Raw genomic sequence first — 23,356 nt, 5'->3', positions numbered from 1 at the left:
CATTTGAATTATGGTGTTGGCAAAGAATCCTGGAAGTAACAGGGAGTGCCAGAAGAAACAAATCTGTGTTCGGAGAAGCACAGTCAGAATGCTCATTAGAAGTGAGGATGGTGATACTTCGTCTCTTATACTCTGAGTATATCTGAGGCGGTACTAGTTTCTGGAGAAGGACATCATGGTTGGAAAAGTGGAAGGTCAGTGAGAAAGAGGAAAACCCCAACAAGATGGAGTGACACAGTGGCAGCAACAATGGGCTCAGATATAACAATTGTGAGGGTGGCACAGGGCTCTTTTGTTGTGAGTAGATAGGGTTGCTATGAGTTGGAATCTACTTGGTGGCACCTAACTAAACAATGGTGCCTTCCCATCAATCTGCAGTGCACAATTTCACCTGTCCCTCACCATGTCAAAGATGTGATGAAACCCATGTGAAATTGCTTGCCACAGATTAGCAAACTGGTGCCTACCATGTTAACTGGTTAATCCACCACTGGAGCTAGCAGAGGGGTGGCTACACCAGCTTGAGTGCAGACAGACCCACTTTTTTTTTTTTAACTTCAAATTTGAGGCAAAACAACTTTGTCAAAAATTGGAGACACCAGAGTGTAGCTATGTCTACATTTTCAAGTGCAAATTAGGTTCATTATACTTGGTGACAGGTACCTTCAAGTCGACTTTGACTCAGAGACCCTGTGGTATGATTGAAAAAAACACTGTCTGGTACTTTCATTCTCATAATTGCTATCATGCTTGAGCTTTTTGTTGCAGCCACTGTGTGACTTCATCTTGTTGGGGGATTTCTCCGTTTCCTCTGACGCTCTACTTTAAGCATGATGCCCTTTTCCATAGACTGGTCCTTTCTGTGTCTGGCCATCTTTGTTTGTAAGGAGCATTCTGACTGCACTACTTCCAAGACAGATTTGTTTGTTCTTTTGGCAGTCCATGGTACTTTCAATATTCTTCATCAACACTATAATTAAAATGCATCAATTCTTCTCAGATCTTTGTTATTCTTTATACTTGGCTCTGGTAGTGTAGTGGATTATGAGCTGGGCTGCTAACCTCAAGGTCAGAAGTTTGTATCTACCAGCCTCTCCAAGGTAGAAAGAAGAAACTTTCTTTTCCTGTCAAGATTACAGCCTCTGAAACCCAGTACAGGGTCGCTATGAGTCAGAACAGACTCATTGGCACATAACCATAACCAACACCATACCTAAAAAAGAATCAATGATGGTTCAGTGTAGATTTCTCACCTTTCATGTGGAAGACAGGAGGCCTGGTGTGGCACTGAAGGATAAGCACTTGACCTCAAGGTTGGTTTGAACCACCTGGTTGGTGGGTCAGGATTGCTATGGGTCAGAACTGACTTGATGGCACAATAACAAAATGTAGAAATTAAGGGTTTTAGCCCCAGAAAATATGAGGGGGTTTCAACAAGTTTGTGGAAAACGCCATTATCTTTTTTGTGGGGAGGTGGGTAGGACTAACAAGTGAGTATTAGGGTTGGAGCAATGGCTAGGTCTAGGACTTCATTTATTGTTAGGCTTATGATTAGGACTAGAGTTAGTGTTATGGAGTCCTGGTAAGGCATTGTAGGGTAAGCACTGAACTGAAAGGTCAATTTGAACTGCAAGGTAGCAGCAGTTCAAACATACTAGGTGCTCCTCAGAAACCCTTTACAGGGTAGGTTTAGGGCTAGGAGTAAGTCTTGGTCTAGTTTTTAGGGTTGCAGTTAGGTTTATTTACTTATTTTTCTTGAAATCTATTTGATTTTGTCTTCATTTTGGAGTTATTCCTTTTTTTTACTTTATGGGGTTTTTTTTGTTCTCTATTTTCAGTTTTATAGGTCTGTTTTGCTTTGCATACTTCTATAGCTAGGTTAAGGAGCTCTGGTAGTATAGTGGTTACGAATTGGGCTGCTAACCTCAAGGTCGACAGTTCGAAACTACCAGCTGTTCCATGGGAGAAAGAAAGGCCTTCCGCTCCTGTAAAGATTTGCAGCCTTGAAAACCCTGTGCACGGTCACTATGAGTTGGAACCAACTCCACAGTACTTAACAACAGCAACATATCTAGATTGGTGTAGGTTGGTGGTGATGGTGATCTGCTGTGGAATCAGTTCTGACTCATAGTGACCCTGCATAGGGATTCTGAGGCTGTAAATCTTTAAGGAAACAGAAAGCCTCATCTTTCTCCCCGCAGAAGAGCTGGGAGTTTCGAACTGCTGACCTTGAGGTTAGCAGCCTGACTCGTAACTACTATGCTACCAGAGCTCCTTCTATCTAGGTTGAGTCTAGGTGATATTGTCATGTGTATTAGTCCCAGGTTGTTGTGCGCTGTTGTTGGTTCTTTGTCTAAAGAACTCCATTTAGTATTTTTGTAAGGTTGGCATTGTTTATACAAATTCTTTTATGTTTGTCTGAAAATGACCTAATTTTGCTGTCATATTTGATGAACATTTTTCTGGATACATGATCCTTGGTTGGCAATTTTTCTTTCAGAGTTTTATACAGGTCATTTCATTGTCTTCTTGCCTGCATGATTTCTTCTGAGAAATCAGAGCTTACTCTTAGTTCTCTCCTTTGTAAGTAACTTCGTTTTTCCCAAGCTGCTCTCAGGATTCTTTCCTTGTCTTTTGCTTTGAAAAGTTTGACTATAATATGTCTTGGTGTTTTTCTTTTGGGGTCTATTCTGTTTGGAATTCCTCCAACATCTTGATTGGCTAGTTTTTCTTTCATGATGTTAGGAAAGTTTTCTTCCAACAACTCTTGGATAATATTCTCCATGGCTTTTTTTCTGTCTCTTCCTGTTCAGGAATTCCTATCACATTTAAGTTATTCCTCTTGCTAGTTTCCCACAGAAATCTTAAGGCTTTCTTCAAATGTTTTTGTTCTTTTTTCTGATTGCTCCTCTTGTTGTTGTTGTTAAGTGCTGTGGAGTTGGTTCTGACCCATAGCGACCCTGTATAGGGATTGCTCCTCTAGCAGATGAATATTGAAGAGCTATTGTTCAAGTTCAGTAATTCAGCTTTTCATTGATTCAATTCTATTTCTTTGCCCTTTCAGTATATTATCTATTTCTGGAGTCTTAGTGTTTGTCTTCTGGCTAATTGCTGTTTTTTATGGTTCCCATTTGTTCAATTTTGTCGGTTTGCTTCCTGAATCCCCAGTTTTTCCTGCCCCCAGTTTTGTCTGTGTTTTCCTTGATTTCATTTGTAGCTTTCTTGATCTTTCTTGCAATCAGTTGAAGTTGCCTGATTAGCATTCTTTTAAATTCCTTATCAGGTAGTTGTGATATAATTTCTGGTGTAATATTTTCTGAGCCTGTCTTACTTCTTTATGGAAGTTGGAATTCTTTTTTTTCTGAGACACTGTGACGTCATATTTATACTGAGTTGGTGATTGTATATTGGTGTGTTCTCAGGCACTCACCCTGTCTCTGGTGCATGTGGAAGAGATTGGACTTGGGAACAAAGTCAGTTCTCTCTTCACTAATAGTGTAGCATAGTTCGGGGTGGGTTCACAGGTCTCTAGAGACAGGTGCTATGTCAGGTACTTGATCCCAGGCAGAGCAAGTCTGCGCCAGAGGGTTGCCACTGGTTGCTGGATTTGCAAGGGTGATAACTGGCCACACCCCTGGCTACTAGGAAGGCATGCGAACTAGGGAGAACTGTGCTTGCTGCCCTCCAGCCACACCCTGTGCTCACAGGTGGCTGTATGAGCAGCTACTTGGAAAAGCTCAGATGGCTGCACTACACCACTCCGTTCCAAAGTCACTCGTGTTTCTTCTCTCTCACTGCTCCGGTTCAGCTTCCTCTTCCGGTCGGCACTCGATTCGTCTCTTTGTCCTGTCCTCTGATGCTCAGAGTTCTAGGATCACCACCTGGCTCTGTTTCACTTGGTCTCCCATGTCTTTGTTGTAGAGGATCAGCTCAGTGCATGTGTTTACTCTGTCATCTTGCCCCATATTTTCATTTTCCCATGAACTTTTTGGTGTCCCCTCATGTCTTCGTATGCAGTCACCACTTTGCTGTCATTGATTGCTTATGTGTTGATACCCTGCTAAACAGGTTTCAGAGGCTGGTCAAGATTAAGACAAACTACGAACCTAGAAGTGTTTTGTTTTGTTGTGCATAGAGTCATTTGTTATGAGTCAGAACCTACCCGATGGTACCTGACAATCACAACAACAAGAAGAAAGGCTTGGAGATCTACTTCTGAAAATCAGCTCATGGAAACCCTACGGACCGCAATGGTCCGATGTATAACCCACCATGGATGTGAAGTACTGGCCAGTGCCTGTTCTGTTGCGCATGGGGTCTTCAAGACTGGGAGTCCACTCAACGGCAATTAGTAACCACCACCCCAAATCAAACCAAACGCATTGTCATTGAGTTAATCCCAAATCATGGTGACCTTTTAAGCCTGAGTAGAACTGATCCCTAGGGTCTCTGCAATTATAAATCTTTATGGGAACAGCAGTCTCAGCTTTCTCCTTAAAAGTCTGGGTGGTTTGAACCACCAACCTTGTGACCAGCAGTTCAACACCTAACCCACAGCGCCACTAGGACTCATTAACAACAACCACAACATATCTTTAAAAAAACAACAACATATCAACAAAAGTTACCAAACGTATTCTTCTCTTCCTATTTGAAATTTAACTGCTGATTCATTAGAATATATGTATTTTCTTGGAAATCTAATAATGACCATTTATAATATTACAAAAAAGGACTACATGCAAGTATTATAATTTTATTTAACTGAGCATGGGAAACATATCAGCAATGAAGCAGTCTTTGGTTAAACATACATATCTAATTCTGAAAACAGACTTGACACCACACATGCATAATAGAGCACAAACCATAGCTTCATTATAATTCAAATTTTATAATAAGCGGCTTGCTATTAAAGCAATCAAATGAGCATAAAATTATCCTAGAGAGGTTTTATTTTCAGAACAGTACTTGATAGTTAACTTATTAAAAATGAAACAGACATTCTGGAAGTTTTATAGCAATACATTTCAACTAAAAGACAGTTCTTTTATAAGGAGTCAGGTATATTGAAAGAAACATCAGAATTACTCGATATATGTCAAGTTTATATGTACAACCACTGTAAATAAAAGCATTGGGTCAGAATATATTTTAATTAGCCTATTCACATATGCAAACACAAAAATGAATTATTACTATAAACATCCATGAAGAATGATTCTGTATAGTCTCAGATACCTGTATACATACACAGCTTTCTCAATACGTTTATGTCAAAACCTGAAAGATACTCTCCCCATCTAAGTGGTCTATGTAGAATCTATACAGCACATCTGTTGAATTCTTATTAATTTGTATTCAACATTTAAGTGATTATTTCTAGAAAACTTTTAAAGGAAAGTGTTCTATATTTTCCTGAAATGCAAATATTAATGGTTAACAAAAGAGAATTAATACTGTCTCATCTTCTTTTCTCCTAGGTTTTGGCACATAACTCAGTTCCTCATTTTACTAGGGGCCAATAAGAGAAGGAGCACATAGCCCCTATTTAAGCTAAGCCTTAAGTTTAAAAAAAAAAAAAGGTGCGTGTTTTATTTTGAGAGAATTGTTGATTTGCATGCAGTTGTAAGCAGTAGAGAAGTTGTGTTCCCTTTATCTAGTTGTAACATGCTCTAAGTTATACTAAAATAGCACAAGTAGGACATTGATGCTGATAGAGAAGATATAAAATAATGCCAGCACCACAGGGGTCTTTTCTACTGACCTTTTATAGCCACCTGACCCCCTCTCTTCCTCTTCCCCCAACTCCCCTGGCAACCACAAATGTCTTCTCCATTCCTATTATTTTGGCATTTTCAAGAAACATTCTAGAAAGGGAATCATACAGTGTGTAATCTTTCTGGATTGGCTTTTCTCACTTAGCATCATTCCTCTGAGGTTCATCCAAGTTGTTGTATCATTCCTTTTCATTGCTGAGTAGTATTCCACAGTGTGAATGGACCACATGGTTTTATCATTCACCCATTAAAGGACTTCTGGGTTGTTTTTAGTTTCTGACTATTATGAATAAAGCTGTTCCGAACATTCATGTATAGTTTGTGTGTGTGTGTGAATACAAGTTCTCATTTCTCTGGAATAAATAAATGCCCATGTGTGTAATTGTTGTGTTGTATGGCCGTTGCCTGGTTAGTCACTTTTATAAGAAACTTCCAATTTCTTTTTCCAGAGTGGTTGTTCTATTTTACATTCCTGTCCATAATACCTGAATGGTCCAGTTTCTCAGCATTCTTGTTAACATTTGGTGATGTCATTCTTTTTTATTTTAGCAAGTTTGGTAGATGTGTAGTGATCTCTCACTGTGGTTTTAATTTGCATTTCTTTAAAGCTGATATCTTTTTACATGTTTATTTGCCTACTGTTTATTCTCTTTAGTGCAGTAGTCTTCATTTCCTGATTGGATTGTCTTTTTTTTTTTTTTTTTTAAGCAGTTGAGTTTTTAGAGTTCTTTATATATAAGCTGGGACTCCGGATGTGGTGCTGTAGGATCAGCGACTGGACTGTGAACCATAAGGTCAGCAGTTCAAACCCACCAGCAGATCCTTGGAAACTCTATACAGTGTCGCTATGAATTGGAACGAACTCGATGGCACTTAACAACAATATATTCACTGTAGGATAAGCACTAGACTGCTAACCATTAGGTTGGTGGTTCAAACCCACCAGTCGCTCCTTGGAAAATATACAGGGTCGCTATGAGTTGGAACTGCTCCATGGTACTCCACAACAACAACAACATATATCCTAGATAGTAGTCTTGGTCAGATAAGTAGTTTGCATATATTGTCTCCCAGTTTGTAGCCTTTCATTTCTGCCTCTGAACAGCGTTTATTGCAGAACAAAACACTTTGATGCTGTTTTATCACAATTTCTTTTCATGGATTGTGCTTTTGGCATCACGTCTAAGAACTCTGCTTAGTCCGAGTCAGAAAGATTTTCTACATTTTTTTCTCCGAAAAGTTGTATAGTTTCACATTTTAAATTTAGCTCTATGACTTTATACAGAGTTAAATTCTGTATTTTTATTTTTTGCCTCTGGATGTGTATGTACTTGCATAGCACCATGTATTGAAAAGACAGTCCTTCCTCCTCCATCAAACTGCTTTTGAAACGTTCTGAAATGATCTTACTTGTGTGGGTCTATTTGTGGGTTTTCTATTCTGTTCTATTGATCCCCATGTATGCCTCTGCCAATGCCATACTCTCTCAATTACTGTAAACTAAAGTTTGAGGTTGACTTGGAGACTATTTTTGAGCATGTAGTTTGTTCTTCCAGTTTCTCCCTCTTAGTTTTAAAATGGAGGTAGCAATAATTTCAAACTCTAAATATATGAAATAACCTCAACATTACCCCACTCTTCTGTGTTAGAAATTGCCAACGTTAGGTACTCCCCAGAGCATTGGCTTATGGTAAAAAAAAAAAATTCCATGCATCTTCCTGCGTTTTCTTTTAGTAACAGGCACTTAAAAATATGCTTAGACAACTCAAACCTTCTTTTTGTCTCATTTTTTTAACAACAAAAATGTAACCATTAATAACACTTCATGTATTCAAAAATGTATCTTTTTCCCTATATGATCATGTGTTTTTATGTTCATTAACAAACTGAATCTGTGTCTAGCCATTCCAGGAAGACAGAAGACTTGGGTACTGCTAGATACCTTGTGGACTTCAATTATGAGGTCTTGAATGTATACACAGAGGTTCATGTAGGCCTTAAATGTGTATACAACTATAGTCTAGTTTCTTAAAACAAATACCAAAACTCCTGCATATAATTTGTAGAAAATATTAAATCTGTAATAAGACTCAAACTTGAGCCTATTGTTTTTTTGTCCAGGTAGGCAAATCATTCTCCTCTATAACCGCTTTACTGAGTTTTCCAGTTCATTGACTACCTGCTCATTTACTTTTGCCTTGTCCTGAAAACTTGAGAGCGTTTAGGTACAGCTCTCTCTATTATGTGCAGCCAGTTCTGGGGTCTCAGAGTCTCTGTTTCCTTGCTTGTGTGTAAGTGGCAGTGATGACATGTGTCTCATTGGCTGTTGGGCTGAAATGACTTGTGTGAAGCGCCTGGACAAGGAACAGGCCGTCCTTCCCTCTGTGACACATTTATCCCCTTCCCAGGTTTACCTGCTCTCCTCTCCTGGAGGTTCCTCAGCATGGCCAGGCGTGAGCTGCATGCCTATAGGGAGTCTTCGGTTTACAGTGGGGGAAAAAGCTTCATCAGTCATCTATACATTCTAGCATGTGTGCCTAAATAATGACTTTTGCCTTTGCAATCCAGCAGCACAATGAGCAATCCATAGACAAATAGTCCTCCACCCTGCCCCTAAACACAGTTTTGTGGTTGCATGATGCATATTTAGATTTACTTTTGTATGTGGTTGTGTGAACCCAGATGTGCATTTTGGCACAGCAAGCAACAATACTATCATGATATAAAGTAATCATATTGTATTTACAGGCACAATTTGTTTTTCTAAAGAAGGGAACAGCAACTGTTTCAACATGTCATTTTGACAACCAACAATGATTCTCAAGTGAGTGAGTCTGGAATGAATACAACATAAACAAAGGCTATATAGGTGCCAAACCTCTGTGGATTCCTCAGGGTTTGCAAACGACCGCTTTAATTTCAGGTCTAGAATCGGGCCCTCCATTCATCTTCTTTTGTTCTGCAGTCAGGGTGACAGGGCTGCAATGAACCCCTTCAACAAATAGACAGCAGGAAGCAACAGCTGTCTGGCCACATCACTTAAAAGGGTTTCATGTTAAAGTCAACACCACAGAATTTTTTTCTTAATTCATCAGACCTTTCTTGGAACTGCTTTGAAATATTCCTCCCTTGAAATCTCAGATAATCCTCCATACCATTTCTGAAGCCAGATATGTTCTATCCGCATCTTCATAAAGAACCATTCATATTGACGAGGCCACTTCCTCAGTACTGGGTGCCTGCAGGAAGAAAGGCGAGATTACACTAAACTCTTCAGTGGTATCCCTGGGGTTGGTGTGGCCCAGTATGGTGACTCATGGTGTCACCCCAACACCCCATGGACTTCCTCCTGTACCAGAGCATACAGTTTCCTTAGTAATATTTATTATCAATTTTCATCATAGGATAATACGTAAGATCGTTATAAACTGCGTAAATGTAGTATTTCTTAGAATAGATGAATACCAACAATAAAATAGTTTTGTAAAGCTGGGTATTGGAACCTGGGAGAGTCTTAGGAAGGCAGGAAATGGTAGTACCTATACCTACTGGCTAACTGCTTAAAACCTGAGCCATACTTCTTGGCTCAAATCCCAGTTCCACTGTTGATGAGCTGTTTTGTTTGCTTTGTTGAACTTCAGTCTCCCTATCTGTTTGTGGAATCATACTGTTGGTATGCAGATCAGAGGACTGGACAGGGAGAATGGGAGTAAACACATATAAGCCACTGCATAAATAAGTGCTCAGTAAGAGTTGACTTTTGTTGTCTCTGGTGTCCCTAAGGAGCCCTGGTACTATAGGATAAGCACTGGACTACTAAATGCAAGGCCGACAATTCAAACTCACCAGCCTCTCTGCTGAAGAAAAAAAATGAGGCTTTCTGATCCTGTAAAGATTTGTTGTTGTTATTGTTAAATGCCATTGAGTTGGTTCCAACCCATAGTGACCCTGTGTAGGGTTTCCGAGAAGCAGCTGGTGAGCTTGAACCACCAACCTCACAGTTCACAGGGCTTTGCAGTCTGGCGTATTAACCCACAGCACCACACCAGGACTCCTGTAAGGATTTACAGCCTGGGAAAATCATAGGATGTCTATGGGTTGGGCCACCACTCATCTGCCAGTTTGTTGCACAGTGGTGGCTTGTGAGTTGCTGTGGTGCTGGAAGTTATGCCACAGATATATGATATATACATATATTTTATTGTGAATTATGTGTTAGTTTACATGGGTGAATATTATCTTTACATTCATCCTATTATATTTTGTTTCATTGCAATGATCACAATCCCCTGCATGCATCATCAAACACCCAAAGGGTACACCCCACACACCTGCCCCTAGCCACCAGCACACAGCCCCTCTCCCTCCCTGAGTCCAGAGTCCCCAGCCGCTTCTTCTGCCCACATCATCGTCTCTGCCTCCATCCCTAGGGTTACTGCCTCTCCGGACACGGTCCTGCACTTCACTTTTCTCCCTTGATGGTTCCAGGGATCTTGGCTCCAGGACTGGAAAATCAGCCACTCCCCTCCTTTTGTTACAAAAATTTACATGTACCTTTCCAACACTCACTGTCAGACCTGATAACAATCATTCCCTATTGAACCACAGGAGTCCTTTCCCCTTCACCTTTTATCAACCCTATCCAGACTGGTTGGAAGCAATTCAGTGGAGGTTCTACCTTTCCCTGTACCCTCTGGAACCAGGTTCCCTATTAAAAGCTTGTAAACCGGTAATTTCTTGCCTTTGTATTCCCCCATTTTGGGTAGCCAATGTCTAAGTTCCCCATCCCTGTCGACCCTGTGTACCAAGGGGATGGGAATGATCCTCAATATAGAGATTTGTCTGCTCCTTTGTCATACTGCACCCACTAGCATAAGTCGAGTTCATCCACTTGTAGTGGGTTACTCCTTTTATTTTCCCCTCCTCTTTCTTCCTCTAGTTATGTTGTGATCATCCAGCCATTGATGCCAGGTCAAATGGATACTATCTGTGAGTGTGGGTGTCCCTGTGCATCTCCCCTCACTTCATATCAGCTGGATGCTTCATACTCTGCTAGGCCATGTCCCTGTCCCTGGGCCCAGAGTTCCCAGGTCTTGTCATACTGCTGGCTAACCAGGTCTCAATCCAGGTTGACAGGAGTCTATTGAAAGTGGTCGGACTTAGTTCACAACTTCATTGCTGTTTTTCCCCAAATTCCCCTTATCGGTGACCAACATGGTCAGTAGCAGGACCATATGCCTGCTCGCGTATTCCATTTGAGTTTCAGTCTTGGAAGGGGGTTTGCCTTGAGGGAACCTGAACACTTGCCTTGAGGGCTCCCTGGGGAATAACTTGCTTATTCTTGTATTAGTCAATTGCCACAGATATTTTAAACACCAGCTGGGTCATCCATGGTGGATAGGTTTCAGCTGAGCTTCCAGATTAAGAAAGACTAAAAGAAGGAGAAGCAAACTTCTTCTGAATGTTTAGCCACTGAAAACCTTATGAATAGCACTGGAACACTGTTAGATAGCACCAGAATATTGAATATTGAAACATGATGAAGAGCACCAGAATAGTGTCAGACATAGTGCCAGAAGATAAGCCCCTCAGGTTAAAAGACAATGAAAATATGACTGGCGAAGAGCTGCCTCCTCAAAGTAGAGTTGACCATGATGACCAGAGGGAGTAAAACTTTTAGAACTTCATTTGTTGATAGGCACAACTCAAAATGAGGAGAAACAGCTGTAAATATCCATTAATAATCAGAACATGGGATGTACAGAGTATGAATCTAGGAAAATTGGAAGTTGTCAGAAATGAAATGGAATGCACAAAGATCGATATCCTATGCATTAGTGAGCTGAAATGGACTGGTATTGGGCATTTTGAATCTCACAATCACATGGTTTACTATGCTGGGAATGACAAATTGAAGAGGAATGACATTGCATTCATCATCAAGAACATTTCAAGGTCTGTCTTAAAGTAAAGTACTGTCTGTGATAGTATAATCTCCATACAACTACCAGGAAGACCAGTTAATACCACTGTGATTCAAATTTACACACCAACCACTAAAGCCAGTGATGATGAAATTGAAGAATTTCTACTGGCTTCTTCAGTCTGAAATGGATCAAAAATGCAATCAAGATGTATTGATCATTACTGGTGTTTCGAATGCAAAGGTTAAAAATGAAGAGGAAGGATCAGTAGTTGGAAAATATGGCCTTGGTGATAGAAACAATGCTGGAGATCACATGGTAGTATTTTGCAAGACAATGACTTCTTCATTACAAATACCGTTCAAAACAACATAAAAGACACATGAACCTCACCAGAAGGAATACACAGAAATCAAATTGACTACATCTGTAGAAAGAGATGGTAGAAAAGCTCAATATCATCACCCAAAACAAGGCCAGAGGCATACTGTGGAACACATATCAATTGCTCATTTGCAAGTTCAGGCTGAAGAAAATTAAAACAAATCCAAGAGATCCAAAATATGACCTTGAGCATATCCCATCTGAATTTTTAGCAATCTCAAGAACAGATGTGATGCGTTAGACACTAATGACTGAAAACAAGAAGAATTGTAGATTGATATCAAGAACATCGTACAGGAAGAAAGCAAAAGATCATTAAGAAGAAAAGAAAGAAAGAAAAGATAAAAATGGATGTCAGAAGAGACTCTGAAACTTGCTTTCCAGTGTAGAGATGCTAAAGCAAACTGAAGTGATGAGGAGGTGAAAAAAGCTGAATGGAAAATTTCAAAGGGAAGCTTGAGAAGACAAAGTCAAGTATTATAATGAAATTTGCAAAGATCTGGAGTTAGAAAACCAAAAAAATACCTTAGCATTTCTCAAACTGAAAGAACTGAAGAAAAAAAAAAAATTCAAGCCTTGACTTGAAATAATGAAGGATTACGTTGGCAAAATATTGAATGATGTAGAAAACTTCATAAGAAGATAGAAGGTAGATACAGTGTCACTATACCAAAAAGAAATGATCGATGTTCAACCGCTTAAAGAGGTAGCATATGAGCAAGAGTCAATGGTGGTGAAGGAAGAAGTCCAACGAGCTCTGAAGGCATTGGCAAAGAACAAGGCTCCAGGAAATAATGGATACAAATTGAAATCTTTCGATTTCAACAAACTGATGCAGCACTGGAGACACTCACTCATCTATTTCAAGAAATCTGGCCAACTGATTGAAAGACATCTGTATGTATGCCTACTCCAAAGAAAGCTGTACCAAGTTGTGAGCGAGTGCGCAGGAGGCTGTTGGGTTGTAGGATCCAAGCAAATGCCTAAATCAAAGGGACTTGTTTCTTCAAGTTCACCTGGTAGTGATTCTGATAGTGAAGTCGACAAAAAGTTAAAGAGGAAAAAGCAAGTTTCTCCAGAAAACCTGTGAAGTAGCAAAACACTGGTGAAACTTCACGAGTCTTATTGTCCTCTAAGCAGAGCAACAGCAGAGATGATAATGTTTTGGATTGGGAACATGAGGAATATCAGTGTTCAGGGCTAGTTAGGGAAAGTTCTAATTGATATTAGAGACTATTGGATGGATCTGGAAGGTGAAATAAAATCAGGAAGAAAAGGTGTTTCTTGAAATCCTGAGCACCAGAGCTACCTGGAGAAACAGATTTCTGACATTGATGATGCAGTAAGAAAACTGTAAATTCAGGGCCGTATCAAACCTGCATTGTTCTAGTCATTTCAGCTTTTTAACACTGGCTTTTATTGTATATTTGTATTGCAGAACGATTTGTAAGATGAAATTTTTTTTTAATGTGCATTATTAAAAATGTTCTGAGTGAACCTAGTCACTTTACTAAGGAGGATTGCTTGTGTTCACCACCTAGTATTGTAAAATAAAGACAAATAATACAATCTTAACTGTTATGCCTTTTTGATCAGAAGAGTTGGTACTGTTTAAGACCTACAGCCAGAGTTTGTAGATCTTTTAGTTTCAACTTCTATGTGAAGAAGGATTTGTGTTGTGTTAAATCATTAAACTCTTGATTTGGGAAATCTTCAGTTCATCTGTTCTCTTCCAACTCAAATGTCTAGATTTGTTTGACTTTTCTACCCCAACAATATCCGCCCCCAACACTCTTTTTTTGTAATGTCATTTTCATTTATTAATTTAACTTTTCATATTCAGCTTTTACTCTTGAAAATATTAATGGTAGTTTACAAATGTCAGTGAAACTATCAAAAATGTTAGTAATCTCAGTAAGACACTTGTAATGAAAATACTATGTGGGAACTTCAATAAATAATTCTACTATATTAAGTATTAGGAGATGTATGTGATAACCAACATGGCTTGTATGAAAACTCTGAGTAAGTGCATGTCATTGTAAGTGTTCTGTGTAGGTGTTATGTTATTTTTGATCTGCGGGAAATAAGGCTGTGGATGTGATTTCTTTTCACTTATTAAACACGTTCACACCATGGGATGATGTCTATAAACTGAGATATCGTCAAATTAGTCTAGGATTTAATAAAAACTGTGAAAGCTTAAACAAACACACAAAGAGATGATACCTAGCAACAAGCTTTGGCTCACTTTTGTTTGTAACTTCTTAAAAATGAGAATATTCCTTTATATATATATGTTTGTATTTATATACATAGATATCTATCTATCTAGATACATATGTATGTATGTATGTATGTATCTATATATGCATTACCAACAAAATTCAAAGATCAACTGCAAACTGGGAAAAATATTTACAATAGTGAAATAACAAGTCAGTGTTGCATATTTAAAAAAAATTTTTTTTGGTGGAAGAATCATAAACTTCCAAAGAAGTTGAAAGTACAGGAGAAAGAACATTTCCCCCCCCCCCCAACTATTTGATGCTGATTGGATGCCTTATCACCCTCAAGATAACAATTGCTAACAATATGCTAGCTAAGATAACAATTGTTATTTTAAGTCACTTAGCTTTTTTTTTTTTTTTTTTTAAAAAAGCCAACAAGTTTTTATTGTGAATTGAGTGAAGGTTTACAGAGCAGATCATCAATGTTACATTGAACAAATCATATACTTTGCTTCATTACTTGCTCGCAATCCCCTCCATGTATCATCAGTTAACAGAATTTACTTCTATTCACTTTAACTCTTGCATTCCTCCCTGTTCTCTGGCTACCTTCATCTTTCCTCTGCCAACCTCCCTCTTGTTGTATATTGCCTGCCTTGTTGCCCATGTTAAGGTGTTAAGTCACTTTGTTTTGTAATCATAACTGGGACAGATTTTGGTACCAGTAAGTAGAGTGCTGCCATGGTGGTGGTGGTGTGCCATGGAGTTGGTTCTGATTCACAGCGACCCTCTATAGTGTCTCCGAGGCTGTATAGCTTTACGGGGACAGAAAGCCTCATTTTTCTCCCTCGAGGTGCCTGGTAGATTTGAACTGCTGACCTTGCAATAAACAGTCCAACTCATAACCCACTATGCTACCAGAGCTCCTTCGTGGTATGTAGCGGTGGGAAATTGGGCAACACTGCTGCTGTCTGCTGTAATGTGGAAAATAGGAAATGTACCTAATGAACTAAGGAGCTCTGGTAGCATAGTGGTTATGAATCGGGCTGTGAACTGCAAGGTCAGCAGTTTGAAACTACCACAGGAGAAAGATGAAGCTTTCTACTCCCGTAAAGATTTACAGCCTTGGAAACCCTGTACAGGGTCACTATGAGTTGGAACCGACTCCACGGCATGTAACAACAACAACAACCTAATGAACTCAGTAGTTTTAAGCTTTTCAGATGACTTGGAAATATGTTAGCCAGCTGTCTTTTTCTCTTTGTTTATCATAAAGTGAGAGAGGAGAACTAAAGAGTAACTTGCTGTTTGAGAGCAAAACACACACACACACACACACACCCATGTGTTACTTCTTCATCTCTGTACCGAAAGCCATGAGCACACATTGATACATCCGTGTTCATTCCAACTCCACAGAGTTCACTCTAGTTTTCTCCGTAGTATCTTTTAACTCTTTTCCGCGGTAGTGAGAAACTTGGTTTCCATTATCCTCATTACTTTTACTATTTGATTGTTCCCATTTGCGTGGGCTGTGGACAGCTCATCCAACTAGCATCTGCCTCTGTGCACTCTTCCACTAATTTAGAAAACTGCCATGCTACCTGCTTTCATGGCCCACACTCCTGGGTGGACGACTCCACTCCTTGTCCAGCTCTGACTTTCCAATACAGTTGTCCCTCATGGACACTGTCATTACCTGGCTTATCCTCTCAACACCTTTGACAGGCCATCCCCTCAGTGGAGATGACCACTCACCTTACTCTAGCTTTGACATCTGTGCTGGGTTGTCCCCCCCGACCCCCACATGACTGCCCTTATCCCCTGGCCTGGCTCTGGCTTCCTACCTGGGCTGCCTTCCCACTCCACAGCGGTGGTTCTCAAACTTTACAATGCGTCACAATTTCCTGCCATGTGCTTTTAAAAAATTTAGATTGGACCTTATCTGCAGAGAATCAGATTCAGTAAGTAGATCAAAGGGTGGAGGTGGCGATAGAAAACTACTTTTATATGTTTTCCCACCTATCCCAAGTAAAGCATTCCTATGAAACCTTTTGTAAGCTAATATGCCATAAAGTGAAGAAGCAGATACCATTAATTTATAAGGGAAATTTTTTTTTTTTTTAGCATTCCCAGACACAAAAAACCTACTAAATTATACCAAAAACCAAGTCAAACCTAAAACAACACTGGTGGTGGTGGTGGTGTGCCACTGAGTCATATCGACCCTGTCTAGGGCTTCTGAGGCTGTAAATCTTTATGAGAGCAGAAAGCCTTATCTTTCTTCCGTGGAGCAGCTGGAAGGCTCCAACCGCAGACCTTGTGGTACGCAGTCCAGTGCATTATCCTACAGTGCCACGCTAGGGCTCCACCAGGGCTCCTTCCTAACTCAAGTATGTATTGTAGTTCCCAGGGAAAGAACTTGGAGGCACCACTCCTGATGCTCGGGGCATGTGCTGCCTCTTTAAATGTTCCCTGAAAAATAAATGTTGAACACTAGCTTCACTGTTCCCCTTTTTTCGTAAAAGTGAAAATCCTGTTCAGATTTTTTTTTGGTTCGTGAAAACAGGTATCAGCGCAGGTCGTTAGTAAAAGTGAAGTAATGTAAAGCAAACTTTGGAAAAACAGGGGATCTGTGCATTGAAGGGTCTTCAAAAAGTCCATGGAAAAATCCCATTATCTTTCAATTCCATTTTCACATGAACTTTTTTGAAGTCCCTTTACAAAACACGGTGTGGTACCAGTCATTCCTTCCCCCCCTTTGCCCCCCCCCTCACTTTTTACTTCTTTTCTGGGTTCTAAGGAGCTCCGGAGTTCCGGTAGAGTCGGAACCGACTCCACGGCACATAACAAAAACAAAAAAGGAGCTCCGGTAGCGTAGTGGTTACGAATCGGGCTGTGATCCTTAAGGTTAGCAGTTTGAACCTACCAACCGCTCTGCAGGATAAAGATGAGGCTTTCTGCACTCATAAAGATTTACAGCCTCAGAAACCCTGTACAGGGTCGCTATGGGTCAGCACCAACTCAACGGCACTGAACAACAACAATAACTCATTGCAGTGGCCACACAGAACTCAGATGCCGTACTTACAGTCAGGGGTTTTATTAGAGAAGTTAGCAGGTTACAAGTTAGGACCAGCAAATGCTCAGGGCACACTTTTTTCAGTCGGTATAGCTCCTTCTTGGCCATGCCTGTAGGCATGCCTGTCTCTGCCAGGGGAATTGTAACAAAGCTCTCTTAGAGCTGCTGATAAATGCCCACAGGACACACCACTCCACCCTAAGCCTCAGTCTGAAGGAACTGGGCTCTAGCTCCTCGGGTCAGTAAATCCAGCTCCCCCAATTACGTGCCTGGAGGCTCCCTTCTCTGCAAGCAAGTCTCCTGCCCAAAGTGGCTACACTTTACTTGCTCCGTGGGCTGGGAAGTTCACCAGTCTGTCTCACGCTCTCATTTGTAATACTGTTGCTGCTGCTCCTTTATCTCTCCTCTGGTGTCACAACTTTCTGTCCCTGGGTCGAGGAGGCTTGATGAGCAGGGAGTTTGGGGTCCAAATGACACTCTCCACTCCTGGCTCTTCTTCTTTGTTGATAGTGAGATCCCCCACTTCCTGCTTCTGAGATGCCTCATTTTAGAGCCATGCTAGAGTTTTAAGTTTTTACAATTACAGTGAAGTCTGCTAGCATCCACAGCTGAATCATGTTATCTTATCAGTATCTTCTCCCACCTTCTCTTAGTCTAAACCCATCAGAAAAAGATTCGTTTGGTGGGAGTCACAAATGAAACAATTCGCTACAATGGACCCCTCATATAAACATTCTAAGTGATGATTCTGTATGGGGATCACCGCTCTGTAACTTGCTGTGAGTCTGAATGGTGCATGCTTCTAACCGAAAGTTCCGTGATTTAAACCCTCCCAGCTGCTCCATGGAAGAAAAGTCTGCTTCTGTTAAAGTACAGCCAAGAAAACCCTAGGGCGCAGTTCTAGTCTCTTATACATGAGGTTCCCATGAAGCAGGGCCTGGCTGGACGGCAGCTAACAATAACAGTGTAACTTCTGGTACTGTGCTTGTAGTAGGGATTTGAAATTGTGTTGACTCTTGGTTATTTTTATTTGATGGTAGGGCCCTGACAAGGTTTAGCAGCATGTAGGAAATGGTGTCTGGAACATCTCTCTGTGGGGCAGTGTCAGCCCCATGCAAGGCCATGTGTCTGGCCTTTGCTAGACACAATCCCAGCCAGTGTATGGCTGCAGCACTTAGCCACAGAAAGAAGTACAAGTACTGTCATTGCACTGTTGTTGTTGTTGTTGTTAAGTGCCGTCGAGTCGGGTCCGACCCATAGCGACCCTGTACAGGGTTCCCAAGGGTGTAAATCTTTACAGGAGTAGAAAGCCTCATCTTTCTCCCGCGGAGTGGCTGGTAGTTTCGAACCGCTGACCTTAAGGTTCACAGCCCGATTCGTAACCACTACACTACAAAACCCACAGCCCAGACCTCTCTCTGCTCTTAACGACTGTGTATTTCTGGGCACATGAACTGTCAAGCATACACGAACCTTGAAAACATGGCTTGCTTGGCAAATTCTACTTCTTCAGGAGACACTGCAGTCATTTGGCCAGTGAGCATTAACCGGGCACATCTGGGATCTTCTGGGTCAACGATGTTTTTTCTGTTTGCAAAGAACATTTTTCATATATTAGAACAACGATCACACATTAGCCTGGAATAGTGAGGATTTTATTTTAAAATTGAAAACAGTGGTCACATCATCTGTACCCACTGCTGTTGAGGGGATCCCAATGCATAGTGATCCCATAGGATACAGTAGAACTGCCCCCTATAGGGTCTCCAACTCTGTAATCTTTATGGAAACCAACTGCCTCATCTTTCTCCTGCGGAGCAGCTGGTGTGCTCACATTGCAGATTCTTTGGTAAGCAGACTAGCATCTTGTCACTGGGCCACCCGGGCTACTTTGTATTTATCTGTAATTAGCATTGAAACACATCGGTATAGACAGGATAATAAGTGTGTTTATGAAAATGAAGAATCACTCTACAAGTAAGGGCCAGTTAGATAACATTTGAAGCACTCTATACAGAACATAAAGGAGCTCTGGTCACGTAGTGGTTACAAATTGGGCTGCGAACCTCAGGGTCAGTAGTTCGAAACTACCAGCTATTCTGCAGGAGAAAGACGACGCTTTCTGCTCCCGTAAAGATTTACAGCCTCAGAAACCCTGTACAGTGTCACTATGAGTCGGAACTGACTCCACGACACATAACAACAACAATAAAGAACATAAAGGAGTCCTGGTAGCATAATGGATTACTAGCTGGGCTGTTAACCAAAAGGTCAGTAGTTCAAATCTCCACAGGAGAATGATGAGGCTTTCTGCTCCCATAAAGATTTATAGACTCAAAAACCCAATAAAGGGTCACTATGGGTTGGAACCGACTTAATGGCACACAAAACCCACCATCACCACCATCGTAAAGCATATACGTGCCAGACCAACCTACATTTGCAAGACTCTCATCAGTAGTCCCTGGGTGGTGCAAATGGTTAAGTGCTCTGCTGCTAGGTGAAAGTTTCAAATCCTCCAGCAGCTCCATGGGAGAAAAGATCTGGTGATCTGTCCCGATGCAGATTCCAACATAGGAAACCCTATGGGGCAATGGTTTGGCAATTTGAAGTCAAAGTCTCTGACACCTTAGGTGATCCACTTCTGAAAGAGGACAACCTTGAAAACCCTATGGCGCACAAGTCTGCTCTGACACACATGAGGGGGTTGCTATGAGTCAGAATTAATTCCATGGCAACTAACAACAGTAAGGTATTTCAATAAAGTTCTATAATTTTTATAACAGGATATCATACATTTTTTATTAGATTTATACTCAGGCACTTTATATAGGTTATGCTGTGATCTTAAATGAGATCTTTTAAAAAATGTACCTTCAAATTTTTTTTCCTGATAAGTAGAAATGCAATTATTTTTCAATTATTGTTAGTGAATTCAGTAAACTTGTTAAGTTTTCTTCTTTATTTTCTTGAATTTTCTGTGTAGACAGTTACATCATTTGTGAATAATTATACTTGGCTATTATTCTCAATCTTCAAATATATTCCTATTTCTTATCTTAAGATAATTGTGTAAACTAGAATATTTAGTATTATGGACACCTTGTCATGATACATTTAACATGGACTTTGTTGTAGGTTTAAGGAGCTCTGGTAGCGTAGTGGTTACAAATTGGGCTCCTAACCTCAAGGTCAGCAGTTCGAAACTACTAGCTGTTCCTTAGGAGAAAGATGAGGCTTTCTGCTCCCCTAAAGATTCACAGCCTTGGAAACCTTGTGCAGGGTCACTATGAGTTGGAACCGACTCCACGGTACTTAACAACAACATGTTGTAGGTTTAATAACTGTCTTTTCCCCTAGGTTACTAGGAGTACCTAAAAAGATATAAACAAGTTTTCATTTTATGAAATATTTTTACTGTATCTTTGAGAAGATCATTTATCTCTTTTAATCTGTTAATATATTACTTATATTAATATCATAATTTTTCTAGAATTTGTCTTATTATAGTATCATTTCTCCATATATTCTATATAAAATATATAGAATATATGGACTATGAACTGCAAGGTCAGCAGTTCGAAACTACCAGCTGTTTCACAGGAGAAAGATTAGGCTTTCTGCACCCGAAAAGATTTACAGCCTCGTAAACCTTGTGCAGGGTCGCTATGAGTCAGAACCGACTCTGCGGCACATAACCACCACTATATATTCCATATACAATAATTTTTCTAGAATTTATGTCTTATTGTGTTGTTGTTATGTGCCGTGGAGTCCGTTCCGACTCATAGCGACCCTGTACAGGGTTTCCGAGGCTGTAAATCTTAACGGGAGCAGAAAGCCTCTTCTCCCGCGGAGCGGCTGGTAGTTTCAAACCGCTGAACTTGCGGTTCGCAGCCCGATTCGTAACTACTACGCTACCAGGAGCTCTGGTAGCGGTTACGAATCGGGCTGTGAACCTTAAGGTCAGCGGTTCGAAACTACCAGCCGCTCCGCGGGAGAACGATGAAGCTTTCTACTCCCTTAAGGATTTATACCCTCTGAAACCCTGTACAGGGTCGCTATGGGTCGGAACTGACTCGACGGCACTTAACAACAATGTCTTATTATAATAACTTTATTAATAGTTTTTTTTTTTTCATTTTTAAAATAAGTCCAAGTGGGCCACTAATAATCATTTCAAATAGTTTTTTAATGACTTTTCCATCTGTTCATGAATTACTGTGATATAAAATTCCCCTTTCCCCTATCATGTCCGCTAGTTGGTACCACGGTCTGCTTCCCTGTAGAATGAGTTGGAGAGGCTTTTTTATTCTCTCAAACCATTTGTATGAAACTGTGGATGATCTGTTTCTTGAATGTTTGGTGAAATGAAAAATAAGATCATCCAGGCCTGATAGTGTTTTGGTGAGTATAGTTTTAATTTTAGTTTAATTATTTTGACTTATTTATGTTAAAAATATTTTAGTTTAGTTTAGATGAAATTTTACAGAGAAAGTTAATTTCACATTCAGCAATTTAACACAGGTTGTTCTGTGGCATTGGTTACAATCCCCACAACATGTCTTCATTCTCCACACTTCTGCCCTGGGTTCCTGCCTTCCTAACTTTGCTTCTGGGCAAATGCTGCCTTTTGAGTCGTATATAGTTGATTGTTCTGAGAAGCATGCTATTCCAGGCTTATTGCTCACTTTATAGGCCTATCTATTGTTTGGTTGAAGGGTCCTCTTTGGATGTCGCTTCAGTTCTAACTCAGAAAGGTGCTTAGGGCCAATCTCAGGGGTTCCTTTAGTCTCTATTGGACCCATAAGTCTCTATGATTTTGAATTTTTTTCTACTTTTTCTCCCATTCTATTCAGTACATTGTACTGTGATCGTGGTAAGAGTGGATTGGTGGCGGTAGCTGGGCATCATCTACTCCTTCTGGTCTCATGTTGGTGGAAGCTGTGGTTCCGGTAGTCTAATTCTTTTCTTGGACTGTTTCCATGCATCTTTGATTTTTTTTGCTCTTCATTTGCTCTGTATGGGAAGAGACTAACAGTTGAAACTTAGATGGCTACTCTCAAGCTTTTAAGACCCGAGTCACCAAAGTAGGAAGAAAGATGTCTTTATGGAATGTGTTCCCTGAGACTAAGTCTGGAGTCTCAAGCCCACTGCTTTGAAACTGCAATGTCAAAACATCACTCCTTGTTAAGTATTTATTAATTTAGTGTGAGAAATCATTATACAAATAAAAAAATGTGATTGGTGGAAAGTGATCTAACTTTGTCGTAGTGAGAACTGAACAGTAGTAGGAGTATGGCAAGTCTGTATGTGGGAAAGTGTCCCTGTGGCAGTGGTGGGGGTGGGTGTTTACTGACTGCTATCAGTAGGTAAGGCTGAAATAAGAGCTCCTAAGCTTGAAGTTCTAACTCCAGTTTGAGGTGACCGACTCTCATTCTCTGCAAAGGTGTGCTTCTCTTTAAGGAAGCATAGTGAGTCCTGGTGTGGCGCTGTGGGTTAATGCACCGACTGCAAAGCCATTTGAACTGCAAGGTCAGTGGTTCAAGCTCACAAGCTGTTTCTCGGAAACTCTATACAGGGTTGCTATGGGTTAGAACCGACTTGATGGAACTTCACAACAACAACAGGTTTCACCTTGGAGTACCTGACAGCTAACTAAAAGGACGGAGGTTCAAGTCCACTGAGCAGGGCCCAGGAAATCTCCTTCCAAAAAACTAGCCACTGAAAACCCTGTGGAGGACAGTTCTACTCTCACACACATGCGGATGCTATGAGTTAGAAGCGACTCTAGAGTAATGGTTAGGTTTTACCTTATGAATTCTGCAATGCTTGTAACTAGTTAGTTTTCCGTGGTTGGTAGCAAGCCCAGAAATGATTTGTGCCCACTATATGGAGTCCTATACAGCTGAACGTATACATTGACAGAGAACTTCCAGAGGTTTAAGCTGGATT

General features: G+C 40.5%; 1 protein-coding gene and 1 pseudogene across 1 annotated transcript in view; one reads left to right on the top strand and one right to left on the bottom strand.

Moving 5' to 3' along the window:
• Positions 1-23,356, bottom strand: part of CREG2 (cellular repressor of E1A-stimulated genes 2) — a 130,968-nt gene that overhangs the window by 57,687 nt on the left and 49,925 nt on the right. The window contains exons 3-4 of the mRNA XM_006870768.1: positions 18,875-18,988; positions 8,878-9,019 (exon numbers count right to left, since the gene is read on the bottom strand). Coding sequence (XP_006870830.1) covers positions 8,878-9,019; positions 18,875-18,988 — 256 coding nt within the window. The remainder of the gene's footprint in view (positions 1-8,877; positions 9,020-18,874; positions 18,989-23,356) is intronic.
• Positions 13,068-13,445, top strand: LOC102832170 (annotated as a pseudogene).

This window comes from Chrysochloris asiatica, unplaced genomic scaffold (assembly GCF_000296735.1).
Source record: "Chrysochloris asiatica unplaced genomic scaffold, ChrAsi1.0 scaffold00150, whole genome shotgun sequence".
Classification (NCBI taxonomy): domain Eukaryota; kingdom Metazoa; phylum Chordata; class Mammalia; order Afrosoricida; family Chrysochloridae; genus Chrysochloris; species Chrysochloris asiatica.
Note: the sequence above shows the minus strand (reverse complement) of the source record. Positions and strands in the feature narration are given on the sequence as shown.